Genomic DNA, 23,459 nt, shown 5'->3' on the forward strand with positions numbered 1-23,459 from the left:
AACTGGCTCACAGATCAAACACAAATGGTGAGAGTTGCAGGTGCCATGTCTGACTCTAAACCAGTCACAAATGGCATCCCACAGGTCTTGGTTCTGGGACCCCACCTGTTCAGTAGATACTGCTCAGAGGTACAGGCAAGCACAGGAGGAGTATGGCTGACCAAGTTTGCAGATGACTGCTAACTGTGGTCCATAATCAACTCTACAGCTGACAGACATCCTCCAGAAGAGTCTTAGAGACAGATACCTGGTGTCAAAACAATGCCCTCAAGCAGAATGACAAAATGCATAGTCATCCCCTTTGGATAAAACAAAGTGCCCACAAATTACCACACAGGTGGTAATCCAGTATGTATGGAAAATGTAATTATGGACCTGGGGACCCAGGTAGATAGTAAACTCTCCTTTGATCACATTGCCAATGTAACCCACTTTGTCAAGTCTGATGTCACCATCCTACAAATAGTCTGATGTCACCATCCTACAAATATACCTGTGGAAAGGAATTCCCAGTAATGTGTATAATGCATCGTGTAAATGTGTACTGCTCTAGTATCATAAAGTAGTTAGGGGTCTGAATCCCTGCACTTGTCAACTATAGGAGTGTGTGTGTGTCTCCTTGGAGAGGAGCAACCTTTTTGAAGACTACTGAAGCACCTTTAAAAGTGGTATACTCATCTTTGTCAAGTCTGTCACCATCCTACAAATATACCTGTGGAAAGGAACTCCCAGTAATGTGTATAGCGCATAGTGTAAATGCGTACTGCTCTAGTATCATAAAGTAGGGGGTTTGAATCTTGCACTTGCCAACTTGTGTGTGTGTCTCTTTGGAGAGGAGTGATCTTTTTGGAGACTACTAAAACACCTTAAAAGGGGTATACTCATCTTTATCAAGTCTGATGTCACCATGCTACAAATATACCTGTGGAAAGGAGAACTCCCAGTAATGTGTATAGCGTGTTGTGTAAATGTGTACTGCTGTAATATAAAGTAGTTAGGGGTTTGAATCCTGCACTTGGTGACTTATGTGCTCCACGTGTGTGACACTGTTGGTCAGTGTGTCGTGGGTTTTGCTTTTACTACTGTATGACGTATCACAATGACAACAGTATGTGCATTACGCATGTTGGGTAGCTGTGTGGCAAATACATATACATGCATGTGACCTCAATTATTTCATAGGTGGGAACCCTGCTTTCTCCATGTACACATCTGTTATCTTTGCCAGAGTGTGCTGCCCCTTTCCAGACCTTAGGTCACATTTGTATGCTTGTGACAAGCCTAGCCACTGCAGTGATCCCTGACCTACGTCATCCATTTCACATACACTCATCACGGTTTCTGTTGAATACTGTGAGTGAGGGTTTATGCCTGAGGTATATTTGAAACCTGTTCAAAAGCAGCAAAGTCTGTCAAAGATGGCTATTATAGGTGTGCAACAACCTTTGTGGATATGCATGCAGACCCCTTATTGCTTATGTGATCCACAGAAGGATTTCCAAAGCCCTTTGGAAATGTGATTACCAAAGGAGAGCTGACACATGGCTCTATGTATACATCGGTACCTGTTCCACATTTTGGGGGCTACTACCTATGTGGTACTCTGGGGATACTATGTTTTGTAAAAGTGGATGACCAGGCTTTATTTGGCTTATAGCTTTACAGCATGGGTTTAACACCTGGTATCTGTCTGTATGATACCCTTTTGGAGGATGTGTGTGTCATCTGGAGAATGCATTATAGCTCACAGTATGCATTGCCAAATATGGCCAGACATATCCCTACTGTGTTTGCTTGTACCTAAGAAAGCTATATGCCAAACAGGAGTGGTCCCAGGACTGAGTGCAGGTGAATACCACTTGTTACTAGCATAGAATAGTACTTGAAGGCTGCAAATGTTAGTGTCCTACATCTGTGTCAGTTGGCAAGCCATCTAACAATTGTTTATGGGCAGGCTGAGGTTATGTATACTACCAGAATGCAAACCAGTGATAGTAACTGTATCACCCACAGCACAGTGTCAAACCGTGTCATACACACACGTGTACTCAAGTCCCAAAATGTGTAGTACAATGCATACTGGGCACCAATAGAAACTATGGAGTATTGACACTGTCTAATACAGGATATGTCACCCTGCCCATGTGTCCAATATGCACGTACATGTAGACAGTGCACCTCAACCATGTTCACAAATGTACACCTGCAAATGTGTGCTGCACACATCCCACACTTGCTGTCCACCCTAACGCATGCTGACAAAACTACACACATCAGCCAAGTGGCACATGGGCAGACAATACACAATTGGAATAAACACTGGTGTAAGCAATACTACATTGATAATTATAGCTGTAATGCATCATGCCTGCTCAGCTACACCTTCCAGGATATCACTACACTTTACTGCTGACAACATGCTACACATTAAAACATTGCTATACTGTAATAGTCACCCTGTGCATCAGCGCCATGTTAGCCTGTTCCTGCATCAATGTTAGATGACAGGAAGTGGCACAGGTTTCATCATATGCACATGTGTTGGTTTGCCAGAGACCTACATTGAGCCATGCAATCGATGTGTGTGTGCTAAGAGTACTGTTTTGGGCCAGTGTGGGTGTAATGTGTGCAGATATGGGTTTGCCCTAGGTGTCTGGTTTGTGTCTGCATGCACACAGTTCCACCATGTGGCTGCCATATATGGGGATTTGTGGGACAGCTACAGACTGTACCTGGCAGGCTTTACAGATCACTGTGTCTGGCTATGGATACGGGACCTGTGCCTGGCAGGTATCTGGTACTAATCCAGACTGGGTACTATCCTCAGAGGTTGACACATGTCCACTGGATCCAGGTTCCTGCTGGAACTGGCTAGAGCCATGTGCACGTGGTCTTCTAGGATAGTCTATGGACAGCCCTCCCCACATTGCTGGGGCTGGTACTGGCACTATGGGAGAGGCTATGACTTGATGGATGTCCACGGCGACTGCCAGCTGATGTTGCTGGCATACGTCCACGTCTCAACTGTCCCACACTGTCCTGACACATTGACATGACATTGTGGAGGACATCTAATGTCTCACCCCAACGTCTAATGACCTCGGTGTAATTGCGTATGACACCTGCTAAGTCATGGATACTGTCATTTACAGAGGTGTTATGAGCCCTCTGTGCCCTTAGTCCCTGTCTGGTGTACCGCTTCATATGTGCCTGTACTTCCTTGACAGCCTAGAACATGCATGTGGTTGTAAGTTGTGGCACATCTGTCAGGAGCATGATGACCAGCAGTGCTCTGATGAGAACCCCTGGGCATCTGCCTATGTGGTACCGTTCCAGACATCTGGCTATGGCTGCTGTGTCCTGATGCATGTGCCATAGATACCACACTATCCTGGCCAGTGCAAATTGTACACTGTCCCTCTGCCAAGGGCATTGGTGGTGATGGATGTACAGGCAGTATGACTGTGTGCATGGATGGGGGGGAGACCTGTGTACTGTCAATTGGTGGCCCAACAACAGACCCTGACAAACTTGCCTGTGCCTCAACACACCTATCCTCATTATCACCATCTGTGTCGGTGATATCAGGTTCCCTGCTGCACTGAACCAGCCCCATCTCAGTATCTGTGAGAGGAAAACAGGAAACACTTTAAGACCTGTACATGATGTATGCACACACACAAATACACTCCTCACTAAAGTGCACACACACACACACACACACACACACACACACACACACACACACACACCCAGCAATCTCAGAACATACTCAATAGCAGTTGATGGTGGGGTACAGTATCACAAGCAAAGCAGTCATATCACACATGTCAGTATGCAGGACATGTGTTGCCCAACAGCATGCAGTGCAAGTGTAGACAGTCCTTGTTACTAACAGCATACATGGCTTTGCATGTGTTTTCTTTGGTGATTGGCCTCCCCCTGGAACGCAATGCATACATGGACACATTGCTGTGCAAGTATTCAAAACTCTGTAATGTACTGTGCACCATCACTCAAGGTCTACATACCATGGCTGGATGTGTATCTGTGTGTCGCATAGATGTCCAATTCTGATTAGAGCCTCTGTGTCTTTAGCAAATAATTGTGGACACAGTTTAGCTCATGCATGATGTGTATACATACAAGATCAGTGGTGCATGTATAAATGATGGAATACCATTGGTCCACATACCCAATTTACAGTAGTTATGGTGAGTGTAGATCATATTGTGGACATGCCAGTGTCATCCATGACATGGCCTGCTAAAACAACTGCAAATTTAAACATCACGCATACCCAATGCGTCATATGACCTAGCCACTCAATAGCATCACAAGACATATGTGTCAGTTGTGCAAATGGTGATTGGTATGCATATTGTTTATAGAGATGCATATGTTTGCACACACACAACATTGAGGTGTATAGCAATGAAAGCTATGTGTAGTACTGTGGTTACAATAACTGGATGGCGTGTAGTACCATAAGCCATCATCATGAAGCATCATGTGGTCACTTAAGGCTACAAATGTGTCCCAAACCAGAACATATCATGCTGTACCGGAACTGCACTACCATGGCTACATTCACCATTTCACAACCAGTTACATGGGTTTGTAAGGAGGCCAATAAGGAGTGTTCCCTAACATGAATGTGTTGTGTGAGTGTTTCACTGCACCATGATAGGCCTCTATCCCTCAGGTATATTGTGTGCTGTGTGGATGACATTTGGGATACTGGAGTGTGACCTTTACAGAGGGTTTGTCAATCCTACATGTGTAGCATGTTAACATGTTCTGTGTATGAGAATTGTGTATGGTTATGTGCATGTTGTGTATTGACTCTGCCTATCCAATGGTCACTACAGTGTAGCCACATTTGTTTGAGATGGTCTGTGTATTGCATGTGTTTGAGGAAGCTAATCACATTAGTGAGATGTGCGTGGTCTTGCAGCAAACATCCACAGCATACATTATGGGTAGGTGTGTTGCATGTGTACGTGGCCTACATCTTAACTATGACATGCACTTTTTATTTGCAATAATAAATGTAGAACACCCTCACCAGCATCTGTCTGCTGCCTTGCTGTCACACCAGAGGGACCTACATAGATATGAGACAGTTTGTCAGTGGTGACAACTGTGGCATTGCCACTGTGGGTTTGCAATCTTACAGTAGAACAACAGTTTACATTCACAGGCCTACAGATTGTTCCAAATGATCAGTATTGCACAACAGGCTCCACATCTAACTACACAGTACACATCTCACATATGCATAATCTACCAATAGAGGTAACAGTAGTCTACAGATGTGCCATGTTACCTGCATGCTCCATGTGTTCTTGTGGGTGGCTCCAACCGCCATCATGGTAAATGTCTGCTGCTGTTGGGCAGGTGCCACCAGGCTCAGGAGCAGCTCCTCCACTCTGAGGGGGGGATGGATGTTAACCCCACCACCTGTTGCAAGCTGTTGCCAAGATTTTTTGCCACATGTGATAGTGAAAATATTATCTGTCTAGCTTGCTGCAATAATTGCGAAAGTTTTTATGTAGGAAAAACTATAAAACGGTTAAGGGATAGGATTTACCAACATAAATATGAAATTAGAAATAGAAATATGCTAAATGCTTTAGCGAAACGTATTATAGAGCAGGCAGGACACAGTTTTAATTTTAGAGTACTGCAACAAGTTAGCAACAAGTTAGCAACAACTTAAGACAGGGAGATAATAATAACTTCCTGTTAAGGATAGAATTAAAGTGGATTTTCAGGTTAAGGGCACACTCACCACCAGGCCTCAATAGTAGTATTAATATTAAACCTGTGCTAGATGCAAGATCAATGAAATGACTAGGGTAGAGGGTTTCCTTTAATTGATGCATTTTTTAATTGATGTCTTAATTGATTGATTATGGTCATGTGATTGTATATAAATGCTAGTATCACTGTTTTAACTAAGGATCTGAAGAAGCGTACTTTAGTTATGTGAAAGTGCTTGTCCATTTTAGACTGAATAAATCTTTTCATTTTTTATAGCCGTGGTGTTCGCTCAGCTTTTTTATGCTTATAGACTTTGTTTCTAAGCTGTTGGAACATTGGGTGGTGACTGTCATTTTGTATCTATTTTTGGCTTGTTTATGCACATATACAGATGTTAATATATATGACACAGGTATATCTCTCCGTATGTGTGTGCCATACACACAAGGTTCACACTGTTTTAAGTCCCTGGACCTCACAGCTTAACTGTTGGGCCTTGCTGCAACATGAATAGGTGTCACATGTGAACACACAGTAACATTAGAGGGGGTATATATAGCTCCAAATGCTAGATTAACATACTAGCCTGGTACAGCAGTTGCCAATGCTAGGCTACACTTTAATGTGACTATCATGCATGTTGCTGTCACACCCATGTTTATATAAATGTTTGTGCTAATCCCCCAAACAGCCATTGGCCACACTACTGTACAGAACACAGATAACATGGATCAGATGTTTGACATTTAATGCTGAGCTACACATTTCACAGTTATGTCCCACTGCCCATAGGTACACACTGAATTGTCCACGGCAGTAGTTAAGCAGGACATCTGTGCATAGATACGTACTGCTGCCACATATGAATGGTTCACATTATGTAGAGTTCTCTTCAAAAACATCTACTACATGCCAGTAAGTACATATCTGTTAATACCTTTCCTTTGTACGAGTTGGTTTTTCTTTTTCTTATTGCTTTTCACGGTCTCTCTCTCTTGGTCAGTCTCTGCAATAGAGTGATTGAGTTTGTTGGCAGCAATTACAGCCTGCTTTTATAGGTATTTGCACATGTGCATGTGATGGCCTCTGCACCAATTGGTGGCCACCATTTGTTAATTGCATGCAGCCTGATGTGTGGTAATTGCAGTAATCAGTCATAGCAACCTAATGCTATAAATTGCTAACTCAGGTAGGCGTGGCCCTTTCAGCTTTCCAAGATTGGGATCATGGTTGTTTGCTGTGGGCATCGTTGTTTAAGGCAGAAGGTTGGTATAGTTCTTGTATCTGAAGCCAGGGGTGTAGCAAGTGATTTAAATGTTGTACTCCGACCTGAATATTGCTGTTTCCAGTACACACTTGTAGAATTGTACTCACACCTCAAAATGCTAACCCAAGATACATGGGGTTATGTACTTTCTTTTCTAATTGTACAATTAACTGACCTACAAAACTAGTTATTGAGATGTATTTCTTTGGCACATGAATTGCTTGTGAACTTCTATACTGTGAATATTAATTTAGTCACTTCTGAACAGTTTGTGCTCTTTTAGTGTTAACATTAGCACAGGCTGCTCAAGAAAACTGGACAAATTTCAGTACTGAGTATGCCTACCTACATCCTTGGTAGACCCTGAACACACAGGTATATTTTACATTTGGGTAGGGGTGCAGAAGTACAGAGAGCATTATGTATTGTGTGAATTTCATCTTGCTGGACTTGAAGGGTTGCTGTGTACCTGTTTATCAAGGCAAGTGGTCTGTCTGCGTAGCTCCCAACTATGGACCTATCCACATGGTAGCCAGAGGTTAGCCTGTTGTTCTTTCTGTGCACCACACCGGTCTCTTCAACACTGGAACAATGGCATTGTTACAGTTGGTTGCTACCAGTACATGGCTACATCCTTTTGTATTTCAGTGTTTTACTCCTACATAAGGGTATGCTTCTGGAACTCCTTCCAAAGCCTTTTGCACAATGTGCAACAGCAGAAAAGTTGATATGCCTGTGTGTTTCTGCTTCTGCCAGGCCTCTCAAACACTCTGGTACATATTTGAACAGACTCGGGGGGGGGGGGGGTGAAAGTGAGGTACACCTTTAAAATATTAGTGCCATTAAGTTGAGACTTTGAGAGAACCAGAGCATATGGATTAATGCACCTTTTTTTGAAGTACAAGCAGTGTCTAACTCTTATTGTCATTATTCATCAAGTGTAATTCACCTTTCTGGCCAACGTCAGTACGTTTTAGAGGGATTCAGAGGGACACAGCTAAAATTTGTTTCAAAATCAGGAATATCCTTGAAAATTGGGCACAGTTGGGAGGTATGGCCTCTACCCTAATCAGATATGCCAGTGTTTGTCCTGCTATGATACTGTGTGGGGGTTGTAAAGTGCTGCTCTAACATTATTTCCTGCTAGAATGGCTGATTCTCTTATCGCAGTCATGTAATGCAATTCCACAACAACTGCTGGTAAAGAACCACAGAACAAGTTGTGTGTTATGCCATTCCTATTTTTCCTTTACATTCACTCACTGATGCATGATATATTTTTATATACAACTTGTATATCTACTGTGGCTTAGTGGTACTTCATGCAGTGTAGTGTGTACAAGGTCCCGGGTTCGAGACCGACAGAGGTGTTTTATTTTGCTGCTGAGCAGAACAAGGGCCCTCATAGAGTGACTAAGACACTTTTTTTTAAGCAGTTGTGAGCGGGTTTGCACGATGCTTAGCCATGCTTAGCTAAGTGCAAACAAGTGCACCCTCACGCAAACCTGCCAACTACTGCTTAAAATTGCTTACTCCCACTAACCCCTGCGCTCATTTCTTTGAAAGTAAAGAAAATGGGGAGACAGGAAAGTGGTGAAAAAGGGGCACAGAGGGGAAAGACAGTAGGGGAAAAAAGCTCGGGATGTGCAGGACGGGTATAAGGAAGGTCCATAGCTGCCAATTTCTTAAACAGCAACAGCTGTGCATATGCAACAATTTGGAGGGAAATATGACCCCTTCCACCCCTGTGAGAGGGGTGAGGACAAGTATGTTGTACTGCCAATTAAATTACATTTTGTGTGTCCATCGGACATGTGTGCAAAATGGGCAGCTATGTATGGGGCGTATTTTATTTTGTGGAGCAGACTGCCCTTTTTTATTTTTTTTTCTTCAGGTGAGTGGAATGTGGGGTAGGGGAAGTGGGTATATTTGGGGAGGTAGGTTGGGGGGAGGTAAACAGACAAGATGCATACAGGGGCAGAATATGACATGCGGTGGGTGAACACCATTGATGGGGAAAGATGTTTGGAAATCGCAAGCCCATGAGCCCACAGATGGCAACAGTGAAATTGAGATCCCCACCCATGGGCAGTCACCACTGCACCCTGACCACCCAGAGGGTGGCTGTGCTGAGGGCTGCATAGGAGGTGCAGGCTCACCCATGAGTGGCACCACTTGTGCCTCAAGTTGGCGTAGAGGATCAGCAACAGAATGCTCCATCTCTCTATGCACCACAGCCTGGACCATTCGGAGGGTGATAAGTGGCCCTCCTCCGCCTATGCTTGCATAGGGGGATGAGCCCCGTCCCCTGCAGTGCTTCTACCTGAAGGTGGCACAGGGCCAACTGAGGAGGTCGTCCCTGGGCACAGGACCTGCTGGTGCCATTGCCAGCTGAGGTGGGACAGGTGGGTCTGCTGGGACCGACCTTCCCATACGTTCTATGTTTTGGAGGATTTAATGAAAATATGGGTTGGTAACTGTCAACAGCATTCCCAATTTTTTATAACAGCATGCAGAAGTATTCCCATTAACCCAACACACCAGAGTTCCAGCAGTTGAACAGCAAGCATAACACATGCATATATAGAACAACAGTGGACATTACAACAGCATGCAGGTTTAATTGATGGCAACAGGCCACCAATATTGTGGTATTGAACAGGGCACATGCATCGAAATAAATGCAGATATTTATAAACCAATAGGACATATGTCCCAACAAATGTTTTGAGATTAGACATACCCATTGAGGTGTAGAATTGCATTTTTTATGCACATACAGTAGGGAGGAAAAAGATATCTCCATTAACAGCTTGTATATATCCTTCTAGTTTACACTACATTCCTATTAATTGCAGTTATGTTCCCTACATGTATTATTACACTACCCAATTGTCCTTAAATTGTGAAATGGGTTTTGCTAGATCTTTATATACATGAGCTGTATCTGATATACAAACTGTCCGGGATGCAGATGTTACTGCTACATAATGCTGAGATGGTACACTGACAGCTCTACTTTCCTATAATTATCTAGATATGTTCAGGTGAAATTATCAGTTATATGTTAACAGCTCCCTACATTTCTGGAAGCACACTGACATTTCTGGGGGACACAATACCAAGCTACTCATGTGCCAGATTAACCTGTACATGCTGGGCATGAAACAGTTGAGGACTATAAATATGCTTAAAAGCTACTGGCACTCCCTTCATCCACTTTATATGGGCCTACCCAAGTGTGGGTTAACAGCGCTTAATACAACAGTACTATTTCTATAATGAGAGTACAACAACATATCAAAGAAAATGACAGACACTCCAGGAACTATACCTTTAAGACTTTTCTAGAGGCTCTCTCATTTTATATAACCGTACATGCAGAATAATTATTAAAGAATTATTATACCTGTATTTATTGGGTTAAAACTTTTTTTTTTCAGTGCTGTATGTTGCCCAACGTTGCACTAGTTAGCGCGGTGCTCAGCTACGTGCAAACATGTTCTGTTTGCGCTAGTTTGCGCGATGCGCACCTCTGCACAAAGCCATTGCGCTAGTTAACGCAGTGCTCCGCTATGAGCAATTACATTTAAATATGCTTAATACTGGTAAACTTTGCTTAGCAGTGCTTTACATTGCTTGATACATTACTCATGCATCCAACAGTATGCATAACCATTTCACGTGTGTGTATATATGTTCACTACTACATAGGCCATTTCAATGCTTTTTACAAAAATTTAAATGATAAATGTCAGGAATTATTTATATACAGATTTCCAACAGTAAATAGAGGGGGGAGTGGTGAGACTCTAACCGGGAATGCTGCCTCTGTGCGAAGGCTCTACCACTATGCTATTGCTATTTCGCTTAATTTGAATACAAGTTTATTGTCCTCTTCGGTGTCTAAACTGCTAACTGTAGCTAAGCAATGGGCAAACCCATGCAAATATGGGCAGCTATATTGGGAGGAATAAAAAAATTTGTTTTACATTTTATAATTGTACAGGGGTTTAGAATGTGGGGGAGTAGTGTTGGGTATGTACACATTTGAGCGGACTCTCGTGTAAGTAGGCATATGCAAGTAAGCATTTCCTGAATGTCAGACATGGCAGGAGTGTGGATTTTTGGACTGCTTAGCAGTCCGACATGCCCCCTTCATCCGTGCATGCTCCGTGTTAGCCTTAGAGTTGAGGCAGCGTGTCCTCATTAATATGCATGGCACGCTGCCGTCTTACTCTTAGACTGGCTCTTCCATGTAAGACTAGTCTTACACACATGCAGCCATAATGACTAAGATGGTGTATATTTCAGGGATAGCAGCATATTATGTTTAGAGGCATGAAGACATTAGAAGAGGCCATGAGAATGGTTGCAAGAAAAGATACCATGAGAAGACCGTGGAAAGGATGAATGAGAAAACCGTGGAAAGGATGAATGAGAGGCAGTAAGTAAAGGAGGACAAGATGATGTAAGGAAGGATGAAGTAGGAATAAAGGGGTAGGCAAGAGCTGCAGGTTGTAAGGCAAAGACAGGAAGATAAAGAATATAGTCAAGACACCCTTCATAAGGGATGCCAGCAACAACCTGCTCACCAGTCCACAGGACATCAAAGGCAGATGGGAGTATTTTCAGCAGCTTCTGAATGAAGAAAATGACCCAGAACCTGTACAGCCCCAGAAACCACCTATGATGAGAGAAAAGGAGGAGCCCAACCTAGAAAAAGTAAGAATAGCCTTAAGTCGGGGAAAGCAGCAGGCTGAGCTGAAGTTACAGCAGATATGGTGAAGATGCTGGGTCACTCATAGCAGTGTGGGGAGAGACTTATTCCAGATTAGAGGATTAGCATTGGCAACAATTGTCTACACTTAACACGATACCAGACTCCATGTAGAAAAAATGGGAAAAGGGGACTGATAAGAGAGCTGCAGGAGCCATGTAATATGCTATTGGTGAGCAGGGTTTAAATTAAATGGCTACTATAGGCTGTCTTTTGAAATTAAAAGCTCAATCTAGATAGTATTGGTTTTATTTAATGTTTTATTTTTTGTATTTACTTAATGTGATATAACAAACATTAAGTTTGTGGTATTTTGTGATGCTTTATAAGAGAAGGTTTTTTTTTAAAGTTTAATAGTTGATTAAGCTAGTTATTTGGTTTAGGAATGATGTAAAAGTTCAGATAAAATCCATTAAATTATCCTACGTCTCATTTTAAGGAGACAAAAGCATTTGTGTTTAACTATGGTGGTAATTTCAAGCTTCAGCCATTTTTTTTTTTTTTTTTTGTTTAGAGACTTGGAGAATGTGCAAACTGTAAACAGACATTGGTCAGAGGTCAGGACTGAACCTTATACCTTGTGCCTGGGAGGCAAAGACTTGACCAACTGGTCTGTGCCTCGCATACAATTGACACCTCATTTTTTTGAGCTATTTCTACTCACGTTAACATGTATTGTACAAAACTGCAATCTCGTTTTATTGTGGGTGAACAACATGGCACTAATCCCCTGATGTGGTATTTATTTTATTTGATCAGTATTGTGTAGATGACTATGCAGCAGCCATTTTAAATATGAAAGGCATGCTCAAGAAAGTACACACATTACTGAACAGGTGTTGCCACATTATCTCTGTTGGCTGCTGGGAATGTTCCCTATCAGGATATGTATAACCATTGACTCTAGCTGCAGTTCATTATCCATGAGAATATCCTTCCATATCAAGTTAACAAAAAGCACACTCAAATTTTCTTGAGTTCATTGGTGTAGTTTCAGTATGAATGTTTGACTGTTTTTAGATTTGTCAGCTGTCTTTTTTCACGTGAAGGAATCCTTTTCTATTCCCCTCATGCTGCCTTGCACTATTCTAGTGTGTTGGTGCCTCAGTAATGATGTAATACTCCATTTTTTGCAAGATTGATGCATAGCTGTTGGGTAGGTGCAGACATATTAAAATATTGTTTTATATAATCTTGTGCACAACATTTAGTACCCAGACCTTGCATAGATGTTGTAAAACTTGTGCATCTTTTGTTGCATGTCCATGGAAACCTGCATAGTATACTGAACAGTGACATGTTCGAGAGTAATCCTCACTATATCGCATATATGACAAAAGTGCTCTCGCATATAGTCTGTTGTAGCTTCTTGGCATATTTATGGTAGAAGTCTTGTATGTAGAACAAAATTCTAGAACAGCAAAACTGTTTCTAATGTTTGGCAAGCTGGTTTTCTTGATTTACTGTTCAAACTATGGAAGCTTCATTTTGCATACAGCATTTTAGCATCCTCTTCTATCGTTACCTGTAACTTCAGTGTAGCAAGCATGTGGGGCACCTTGTGGATAGTGCAGTGAACTCAGTTGCCAGTGTACTTTGATGGAGGCTGAATATGATTTTTCAAGACTACAACTGCTGGATAGACTGTTTGCTGCTGTAGTTGATTTGAGGTAAGATTGCTTGGGTTTCTGTTGCATGTAAAATTACCTAAATGTAACCCAAGTGTAGTGCATGCAATGCTTCAAAATCTGTGGAAAAGAAAACACTTGTAGAACATTGCAAGACCGTATTGTAGCAGTGCTTGGGGGTGATTAGCAAATGCTTAAGTACCTGTAAACACTGTTAAGGTTAGAGATAACAGCACACAGTACTGCCTGTCAAAGAACAATGGCAAAAGGTAAAACAGTTGTTTTAAATGCTGTTAGAACTTCATTCTTTACAAAAGTATAACAATAGTGTCTACCTACGTTTACAGCAGTTAGCTGTACAGAGGAGTACTTTGAGTCTGCCTGTTGTCTGGTAGAAAACACCAAGTGCTTTACCAGCTTTCAAAGCTTTTTGAAAGTCAGTGAAACACCTTGCTCCTTTACTTTTTTTTCTGTAGCTGATTGTTGTGCATGGAGCTTCATCTGCCCCACATGCAAAGAATTTGGCCTGGGTTATCAACTGTAACTTGTGCTCATGACATGGATGCTAAGATTCACCTTTTGAGCTTCACTCCATTAATTTTGTGGCATCAGTGTCTGAAATGCATAGTTTATGAATGGAGACATGATTATAATCTTCTGTATTGCTGCAGCTTGTGTATATGAAGTATGTCAATACTGCATTATGGTTAGTGCTGCCTACAGGTCATATAAGGTACAGTGGATAATAAACTGGGTTAGTGTATGGTTTGCTGCAGATGGGGTGCATTTAAAGGTGTACATTTTTCATTAGGGTGCCAGTAGTATTGGTCGCACCACTGTCTTGTACCCTTTGGATCATGAAAAGGTTGTATAGCTACACTACTCTGATAACTAGGCTGTACATACTCCAATACCTCTTAATCATGCTAATCGGGGACTTGCTCTGGTTTGACTACCAGTTTTTCAGCATTGCTGCTCCAAGTGTTACCACCTGGATTTTGTAATCCAGGTATGGAGTACATTTATGTAAAGGTAAATGTGGGCCTCAGTTGCTGTAGAGTAGCTTCTATGCATTTAGACTGTGAACTTAATGCTTCTGCAGCGTTTTTTTCTCAATCAGATTTAAATGACAGTCAAACTTTCATTTATGAGTTTTAAAATACAAGTGTCTTAAAATTTGGTTGTCTAGTACATTTTACAGTATTTTTCCCTAGTAAATTTGACAATTTACAATACAACTGTTTAGGTAAGACAAATACAGAAAACATGTTTTTGTTTTATTTTCATTTAGCTTTGGTGTACTTACCTCCGTCCTGAGCTGGTGCGCAAAGGATTGGAAGAGAGTCTGAAAAGCCTGCAATTTGACTACATTGATCTCTTCATTATTCACTGGCCTGTCCCCCTGCAGGTAACCCTTCAGGGCAGCTATGCTGATTCTATTGAAATAGAGGAACTGTGACAGCATTGCTCTGAGTCATGACCTTTTTTTGTGTGTGCTTTCTTTATGTATGTTTGTGTCTTTTTAACTCTGTGACTGCTAAACGTTTTTATAGACTCAATCTGCCTAAGTGCAGTCGAGCTGAACCAAGACCAAAATGTAAACTCAGTAACATGAAGGCAGATGGGCTCAGAGTTTATTGTAGATTTTATGGCTGTAATTACAACAACCAAATTACAGAATTAGAGAAGTGCTTTCATTCTAAGTTCGGACTTCATCTGACTATTATCTTCATAAAACCTAAGTGAAGTTCACTGTCTAATACTGTTAAGACTCAAGATGAGAGAAAAATCAGTCAATAGAAGACCTGAGAAGTATAGAACCCCACAAGGGTACAAAGGATGCATGGGGAGGAAAGCTGTCCAGTGACTACTCCCCCTCGACTTAAGTCAGTACCACAGAGTTCCTGCAAGGTTATCTTTTATAGTGGCACTGTAACAGGCAGAACAGCCTGCTTGAAGTGAAAAAAAAATTCCGTCCATATCTGCCCTTGCAGCAGAGGTTTGTGCATCTAAAACAATTAAAAATATATATTTTTTTATCCTTGCTGTGTGAAATTGAGTGCTGGGTTTTCCTGTTTCATAATTTGTTTTAAATACTGTCCTGTGTCTACACCCACCAAGTCAGTGCCTCTCCAGAGCACTTAAAACTCCTCATAGTTGGCTGCAATAATTCTTTCCCAGTAACCTGACCAGCAGATACTTGGACTATGCATCTCGGGTCTGCACTGTGCAAAGCTATCCACTACATTTATGTTTTGTGTATGTAATACCTTTTGTTTTGGTCTACACAATTTCCTGGAGAGCACTTTGCATTGGTGTGAGAGCAGGGTCTCTCCTCCCCCCATTCTCGCCTCCTGTAGCAGTTTCTCCCTCCCTTTTTAGTTAACCCACAGTATCTATAACTTCCAAAGGATTTCCTACTATTGCAGCTAAACTTTTACAATGGCTGGTATATTAGCCTACCATTAGCAGTGCAATATAGCTGAACAGGTGCTGTGCTTTTATGTAACTTTGTTACGGGTACATTGTTTTATTGGATACAAGTTACTTTTTACCACCCAACGAAAACTTAGAAATTTAACTTACTGCATAAAGTGACATCTTGTGGTCAGTCCTGCCCCATCTTGGAATTTGGCTCAACCCGTTCCATTTGCCCTTGTTACACTTACCTACCCTGCTCCCATATTCCTCCTGCCCCAGATACTCTTTAATCCCAACCACACCTACCACAAAACAACCCAATCAGACTAATAAAAACTGTACCTAATCATCCAATTATTAAGCACTTACAATAAGTGACATCCCTCCCAAAACCAACTACCCAATAACATCTCGCCTTGCACAAACACACCACATTTTCCCACTAATATTGCCTATGTGTTTACTCCAACACCAATGCAAACTAGTTTTTAAATTTCTTTCAATACTAATCTTTTATAAAACAAATTTTTAAAGCACAAATACTACCATGTTAACACTTTACATTATAATAACATTTTTCCTCACAACCTACCATTCCCACCTAGACTATTCCTATGTAAGGCACATAACATCCAATAACCCCACCCCAACAACTATTTTTTCAGTATCTCCATCAGTTTTTAGAACCCCCTACATTGACAAGTAACACCAGCTACTCTTTTCATCTCTCCATTTGGACCCTTTCATTTGTAAAGTCAGCAAGCAAAGGAGAGTAGCGCTGAAATTGAATCCATCTCCTCCAGTCTTTGAGTACATTTTGAGGTGGACCCCATTTTCACAAAATCTCACCAAGGTGATACTGATATATGGACAGTATTTATATAGCCTATATCATTGACAGAAGATTTCCAAACACAAGATATACAAAATGATTGAGAGAAATTAGAGGAAGAAAGAATACTTCTGCAAGAAAAGCTTTCAGAAGCTTCAAATGAAAACGTGTGCATTAATGCAACAGATTTCTGAAAAACAGTATATAGATAAAGAAACCATGATCTGTTTGGACAACGTATTTGAGGACGAGCAAAAATATAAACAAAGCCAAGAGGTATTTGAAAAGTATAAAGAAATATGGACATGGGAAAGAAAGATATGATATGGTGCAATATTTATGCAAAGGAGAAAGCCGAATTACTCAATAAGTTGGCCCCAAAGATATTTGAAGAGAAATAATATAGGCAAAGGCATCCGGATATGGAAAATTTCACAATAAAAAAGTCTGAAAGATGGAACGTAGAAAGGATCAGTAAAGCAGAAGTTAAAAAAAAAATAGAAAGTGTGCCTGCAAAGTATGGGATTCTGTGTAGAAAGCCTAGCACAGGTTACATCACAGCAGGATAAGTCCCCAAAGTAGGGAGAAACAGGAAGATCAGGAAATGTCAGAAGAAATATGGACATGGAAAAGAGAGATTTAATATGGTGTAACACCATAAAGACATGTTGAACCCACCAGTGAGACCCCTCATTGATGGTAAGAGCGTCATAAACGTATCCTTGTGCCAAGGTAGTGGATTCTCTACTTCAAAAATATTTTAAACTGATTCCACAAGTCTGTAAAGACTCCTGGTCATTTTTGGAGAGTCTTAACGACCTGTCTATTGACCATGACTTTAACTTTTTGACCATCGATGTGGTCGATTTTTATATGCCTCTATCCCACACATGGAAGCAGTTGAATGGGTGTCTTTAATGTTGAAAGAAAAAAAAATGCTCCATCTAACTACATTGATTTGGTTTCTGAACTTATAGATATTATTTTGACAAAACTTTTTCACATTTAATGGCCAGTACTACTTATAGAAACACGGTATCTTTGGGCTCCCCATGTGGGGCGAGCCTTGCAAACCTTTTTGTATCCTACTGGGAAAAACGATTTATTTTTTATAAGCCAGAAATATCAGTCTAGTGTATTACACGAGATTTTTAGATATTTTTATCATCTTTAAAGGAGACAGTCATGCAGCACAGATTTATTGTGTATCTTAATTCTATGACTACATTTTTCTAATTCACACATATTTGACACATCTAGTATTGACTACCTGGATGTCAAATTAACTAAAGTCTCTGTTAACAATAAATTGTGTTCTACTATCTACAGGAAACCAACATATTGTAACTCCTTCTTGCATTATTCTAGCGCACACCCTTTGAAACAAACGTTCCATCATTAAGGGTCAGTTGGTCAGAGCAGCTAGGATGTGTTCTACAGAAGCTGATTATTTGGTAGAACGTCAACTACTGGAAAATGTTTGTGAACAGAGGGTGCCCTATTCACATTGTCCAAGAACTAACAGTAGAAGTGAAAAACAAACGTAGACTAGGTCTGTTCAACCCTATTTTAAACTGCAAGATGACCAGTGACGAGGTGAATATTGATGTAGTTGACATGAACAATGACTCCTACCCCACTAACACACTGAACAGTACTTTGCATCTTAATAGTAAAGTTCTAGTAGTGGGTCAAGGTGCCACTAGTTATTCTCACAAGTCCTGTTTTATTACAACCTTTAATAATGACAGTGACCGAATTAAGTTTACTTTACATAAGAATTGGTACCTATTGTACAAGCACCACTTGATGGAGAGAATTGGACCTCATCCGATTATCATATACAGGAGAGATGCCAACTTAGTCTCCTTGAAGGTAAAAAACTCAGAGTTAATAATAGAACATGTGGCTCTTTTTCCTGTGGAGCTTGTAGGATGTGTAAACCTGTCCAAACTAGTAGTACTTTTGAAATAGCAGGTAGAAAATATTATATTGTACATAAACTAGATTGCAACTATCATCTACTTAAGAGTATCATCTACTTGGCTGTGTGTAAAAATTGTAATGCATTTTATGTAGGAAAAACTGACAGCAAATTTCGTGATAGAATTTATAAACATATTTATGCGGTCTCTAAGAATAAGAGTGAAAACGCTTTAGTCAAACATATTAATATAAAACCAGGTCACTCTTTTCAATTTCTAGCTATTGACCAGTTAATGTATGACACTAGAGGGGGACCAACTTCAACACTACTGGAATGCCGTGAACTTGAATGGCAGTTGACATTAAATGCATTCTCTCATCCAGGTCTTAACGACAACTGTAACATAACTTGTTTGTTGAAACTAAAGAGTTGTATGAGACACTGCATTCAGACAGCTATGATCTTATAGTCTTGTACACTGTTACAGTACTCTTCCTTTGGTAGATAACAGTATGTTTTATATACTTTGGGCTCATTTAAGACCACTGTTATAAATCATAAATCATGATTTCTGTTTTATTATAAATCATGATTTCTGTTATTACTAGTCAACAGTAACAGTTTTATGGGCAACTGTTCTGATACTTGAAACAGTGTAATACTTTGTTTCTTTTCATTGAACATTATTACTTTACTAGCTGGTACTGCTTTTAATGCTGTTGCTTTTTCAACTAAAAGAGACCAGTTGATTGGCTAGTATTACTAATTAGTTTTAAGCGGACTTTTTAAAAGCCTTAACTTATGCTTTTTATTTCTGAACTCACTCTTTAGAGTGACAAAAACGAGTTTTGTTTTTAAATAAACTTCGTATACGTTTAAACTACAGTATTTTGCGGCTTACAGTCATTCGTGAACAGCTGCTTGGTTTCCTTTTTCGAGTAACTGGTGTAATTATGCAAAGGAGAAAGCAAAACTAAGCAATACAAAAAAAGCGGCACCAAAGATATTTGAAGAGAAATGCAGGCAAAGGAATCCGGACATGGAAAAATTTACAATACAAAAAATAAGATGGAGGAAAAGTAGAAAAGGAGATTAGTAATGGAGACGTTTAAAGGAACTGAGATTATGGAATACCTGCACAGTAAAGGATTTAGTGTAGAAAATCTAATTCGGAAAGAACCACAACAGGATAGAGTAATGGATATCCAAATTAAGGGGAAACCAGTGGAACAGGGAACAATTGGTTAGGTGCCATATGAAGAGAGTTTGGAGCCTTCCACAGGAAACCAGTGTAAACGTCCACTTGAAGCTAGACAGCAAAGGAAGGAACAGGAAACTCTGCAGTCAATGTTGAGTGATAGGCCAGTGAGTTCCCATATGATAAAGCATCGGATGGCACATTATGAAATTGAGAATGTGTCACAGGAAGATGCTATAGAACCTTCTGTAGAATGCCCACAGGAATTTGAAAACAAGGGATGTGCCCTCAGTTTGAAGGAAAATGAGCTAAGAGAATTGCATGACTTGGTAGACATGGACAGATAATATCAAGATCAATGAAAGAAAGACTGCAGAAGGTTAATAAAACCCAAAAAGTCAGAAGTCTGAAATGAATACCATAATTACTGTTCATAGAGATCCATATGATATAACAAGTAAACAGGCTATATTACTGTGCAGCTAAATTAATAAAGTTCTACCACAAGAACACAGGGTAGTAAGGGAAAGGAAGGGGAAAAATCAAATACCATCATGGAAATATTGAATAGAGAATTATGAAGCCATTAAGTGTCACTAGATCAACAAAAATACAAAGATAGATGTGATGAAAGCAATGTGCAATATTAGAACAGACCAGGATCTATCGTGCACTATTGCAAATAAACTAAAAATTTCAGCACATGCGGAACAACTTAGAAGTTATGAAGATAAGCAGAGGAAGTGCAAAATAAGCAATTTATTGATGACCCAAAAAGGTTTGAGGACTGGGAAATGAGGTAAAATGAATCGAAAGACTGCCAAAAAGGGGAAATAAATGCATTTTAGAGAAGTATCTATGAAGATCCTGTGGACCAGAAAAAAGATGCTAAATGGATAGAAGTAAAAGAATAAGTTTTAAAGGTAACTGCTAAAGAGATTGAAACAAAGTTAAGAAAAGCCTCTAACTGGAAAACACCAGTGTCAGATGCAGTACCTAACTTCTGGTTAAAAGTATTAACATGTTTGCACAAAGATTTAGTCATGAGTAAGAACTATTTATATCCACACCCAGAACAGACACCAACCTGGCTAAGAGGAAAAACAATGCTCCAACTTAAGAGTGAACCTGCAAGCTACCCTAAAAATTATAGACCAATAACCTGCCTTCTGACGGCATATAAACTCTACAAAGGAATTGATGCCGACAGAGTTTATAGTCCTTTAGAAGAAAACTCGATGGCAGTAAAACAAAAGGACAATTAAAAGAAAGTCATATGGAACAAAGGATCATTTGTTAGTCATAGTGAACTGTAAAAAGGGAAGAATTCAAGTATGGCATGGATTGACTACAAAAAAAGCATTTGATAGTATCCCTCATTCATGGATAAAGAGCTTAATGTGTAAGATGTATCCTACACTGATTGACTACAAAACAGCGACCATGAAATAGTGGAAGACCACTTTGCAATTAAGCCATGATAAAGAACAAATTGATATCCCAGGGATAAAAAACTAAGTGGGATATTCCAGGCTGAGTCTCTGTCACCGCTACTATTCTGCCTTGCCCTTAATCCATTATGCTGTTTACTCAACACCTTAGGCCATGGCTATAATTTGGCTCCTAGAAAATAACAAAATGTAAAGACTACTCACTTCTTTGTTGATACTTATGAACAAAGCACAACTGCAAGTTGCCAAAACTTTTTCAGATGATACAAGAATATTATTTGGTCTTGATAAATTTGCAAAAGCAACCTTTAAAGCAGGAAAACTGCAATGCCAGGAAAACAGTTTGAGACAAGAATGTGATGTAAAAACTTTGGCAAGGAGGAGTGTAGAAATATTTTGGGAATTGAAGGATCAATAAAACGTGAACAAATGTGAATAAAACTTGGTAAGGAATACTTCAGAAGACTTAAATTAACCCTGAAAACAGCACTGACATCAAGGAACAAAATCCAAGCTATAAACCAATTTGCTCTTCCTGTCCTAATGTACAGTTTTGGCGTGACTGACTGGATAGATTAGATAGGAAAACAAGGCGGATGCTTCATGCTCAGCAAATGATTGATTTATCTTGTACCAAGATTACATCTTCCCTGTTCTGAAGGAGGGATGGGCCTCCTTGAAATTGATTATATATAATATTATTGATTATATGTATAGATCTGCAATTGTGGTACTCCACACATCTGCTGACCTCACAAGACCTAAATGTAGAGAAAGGTTTGAAAAATGAGAAGACTAAATCTAAAATTACTTTCCTGCTTAATGTAGCAGAAGCTTATCAGCGCCCAGCAGGAATGGAAATCAAACCAGAAGTATATAAAAATTAGGCAGGAACCGAATGTGCCAAAAAACAAAAAATAAGGTCAAGGATCAGATGAGAAGGCAAGAAAGGTGGAAAAACTATAAATATAGTTGTAAGTATAAACTTCTGGAAGAACCTCATGTTGACCAGGAACGAAAACCGGAATGGTTGAGGAGAGGCAAATTTAAACCAAGAGATGAATATTGGCAGCCCAAAATAGTGGACTGTACACTGTTTATAAAGTCCATTGAACATGTGGGAGAAACAGATAAATGTAGGTTTTGTAAAACCGAATTGGAAAGAGTTGCACATCTTGTTGCTGGTTGCAACATACTAATGACAGTAGGACTATACTGAAAGGCATAATAATGTGGCGAGACTGTTGCACTGGGGATTGTGCAAATATGATATTGAAGTGGCTGAAAAATAACTTGAAACATGAGCCACAAAGCATCATAGAAAATGAAGTCTGCATCACATGGGATCATCCATTATCAACCGTTCAAAGATAGATGCTAGAAAAACAGATAGTGGTCCAAGAAAAGAAGAGTAGCATTGATCATTGAAATTGCCACACCCGTGATTAGTGTCTTGCATACACAGAGAGAGGATCTGCAGGCATAAATGAGTTATGTTGAAGAAAGATACCCAGACAGTTCCAATAGTAGTAGGAGGAACAGGCATTACAAAACAAAAACAATTTGCAATTGTAGTTAAGCTACCAATGCATGCAACTCCATACGAACTGCAGGAGTCACCATTACTGGGCACATTGTGAGTGCTGCGAAGTGCACTACGAACTGCAGGAGTCACCATTACTGGGCACATTGTGAGTGCTGCGAAGTGCGCTACTGGCTGACATCAAAGATTGAAGCAATACTAATATCATGAACTTTAATCATACTTTGACTTGGGAATGGGGTCCATTCCTGTCATGGTATTAGAAACCTAAAATACTTGAGAAATCTTTATTTCCTTTGAGTGCCACAAAACTATACAAATTCCTACAAGGACTCTTTCACACAGCAACTAAACTCATTAGTGGTGATATCCACCCAAACCCAGGTCCTGACCACAAGACATCATTAAACCCTTCAATGCAAACCATAACTCTGGTATACTTCTGCTAAACCTAAATCTTAGAAGCATACTCAGTAAAATGCAAGAACTCCATGCCTTTACAAACCCTAGCATTAATCATTCTTGCAGAAACCTGGTTGAAACCACCTGTCTCGCATGGAAATTACCCCCCCCCGATACAATATTCCTAGGGATGACAGACTAGAAAGAGAGGGTGGTGTGACAATACTCTTCAAAAATTCACTCA

At 40.2% G+C, this 23,459-nt stretch overlaps 1 protein-coding gene across 1 annotated transcript in view; it reads left to right on the plus strand.

Moving 5' to 3' along the window:
• The window catches only part of LOC122814947 (aldo-keto reductase family 1 member C23-like protein), a 188,772-nt gene that overhangs the window by 93,923 nt on the left and 71,390 nt on the right, over nt 1-23,459 (plus strand). Inside the window, exon 3 of the mRNA XM_044087207.1 lies at nt 14,733-14,849. Within this exon, the coding sequence (XP_043943142.1) occupies nt 14,733-14,849 (117 nt within the window). The remainder of the gene's footprint in view (nt 1-14,732; nt 14,850-23,459) is intronic.

Source organism: Protopterus annectens, chromosome 11.part0, assembly GCF_019279795.1.
Source record: "Protopterus annectens isolate FY-2018-M chromosome 11.part0, PAN1.0, whole genome shotgun sequence".
NCBI classification, from domain to species: domain Eukaryota; kingdom Metazoa; phylum Chordata; order Ceratodontiformes; family Protopteridae; genus Protopterus; species Protopterus annectens.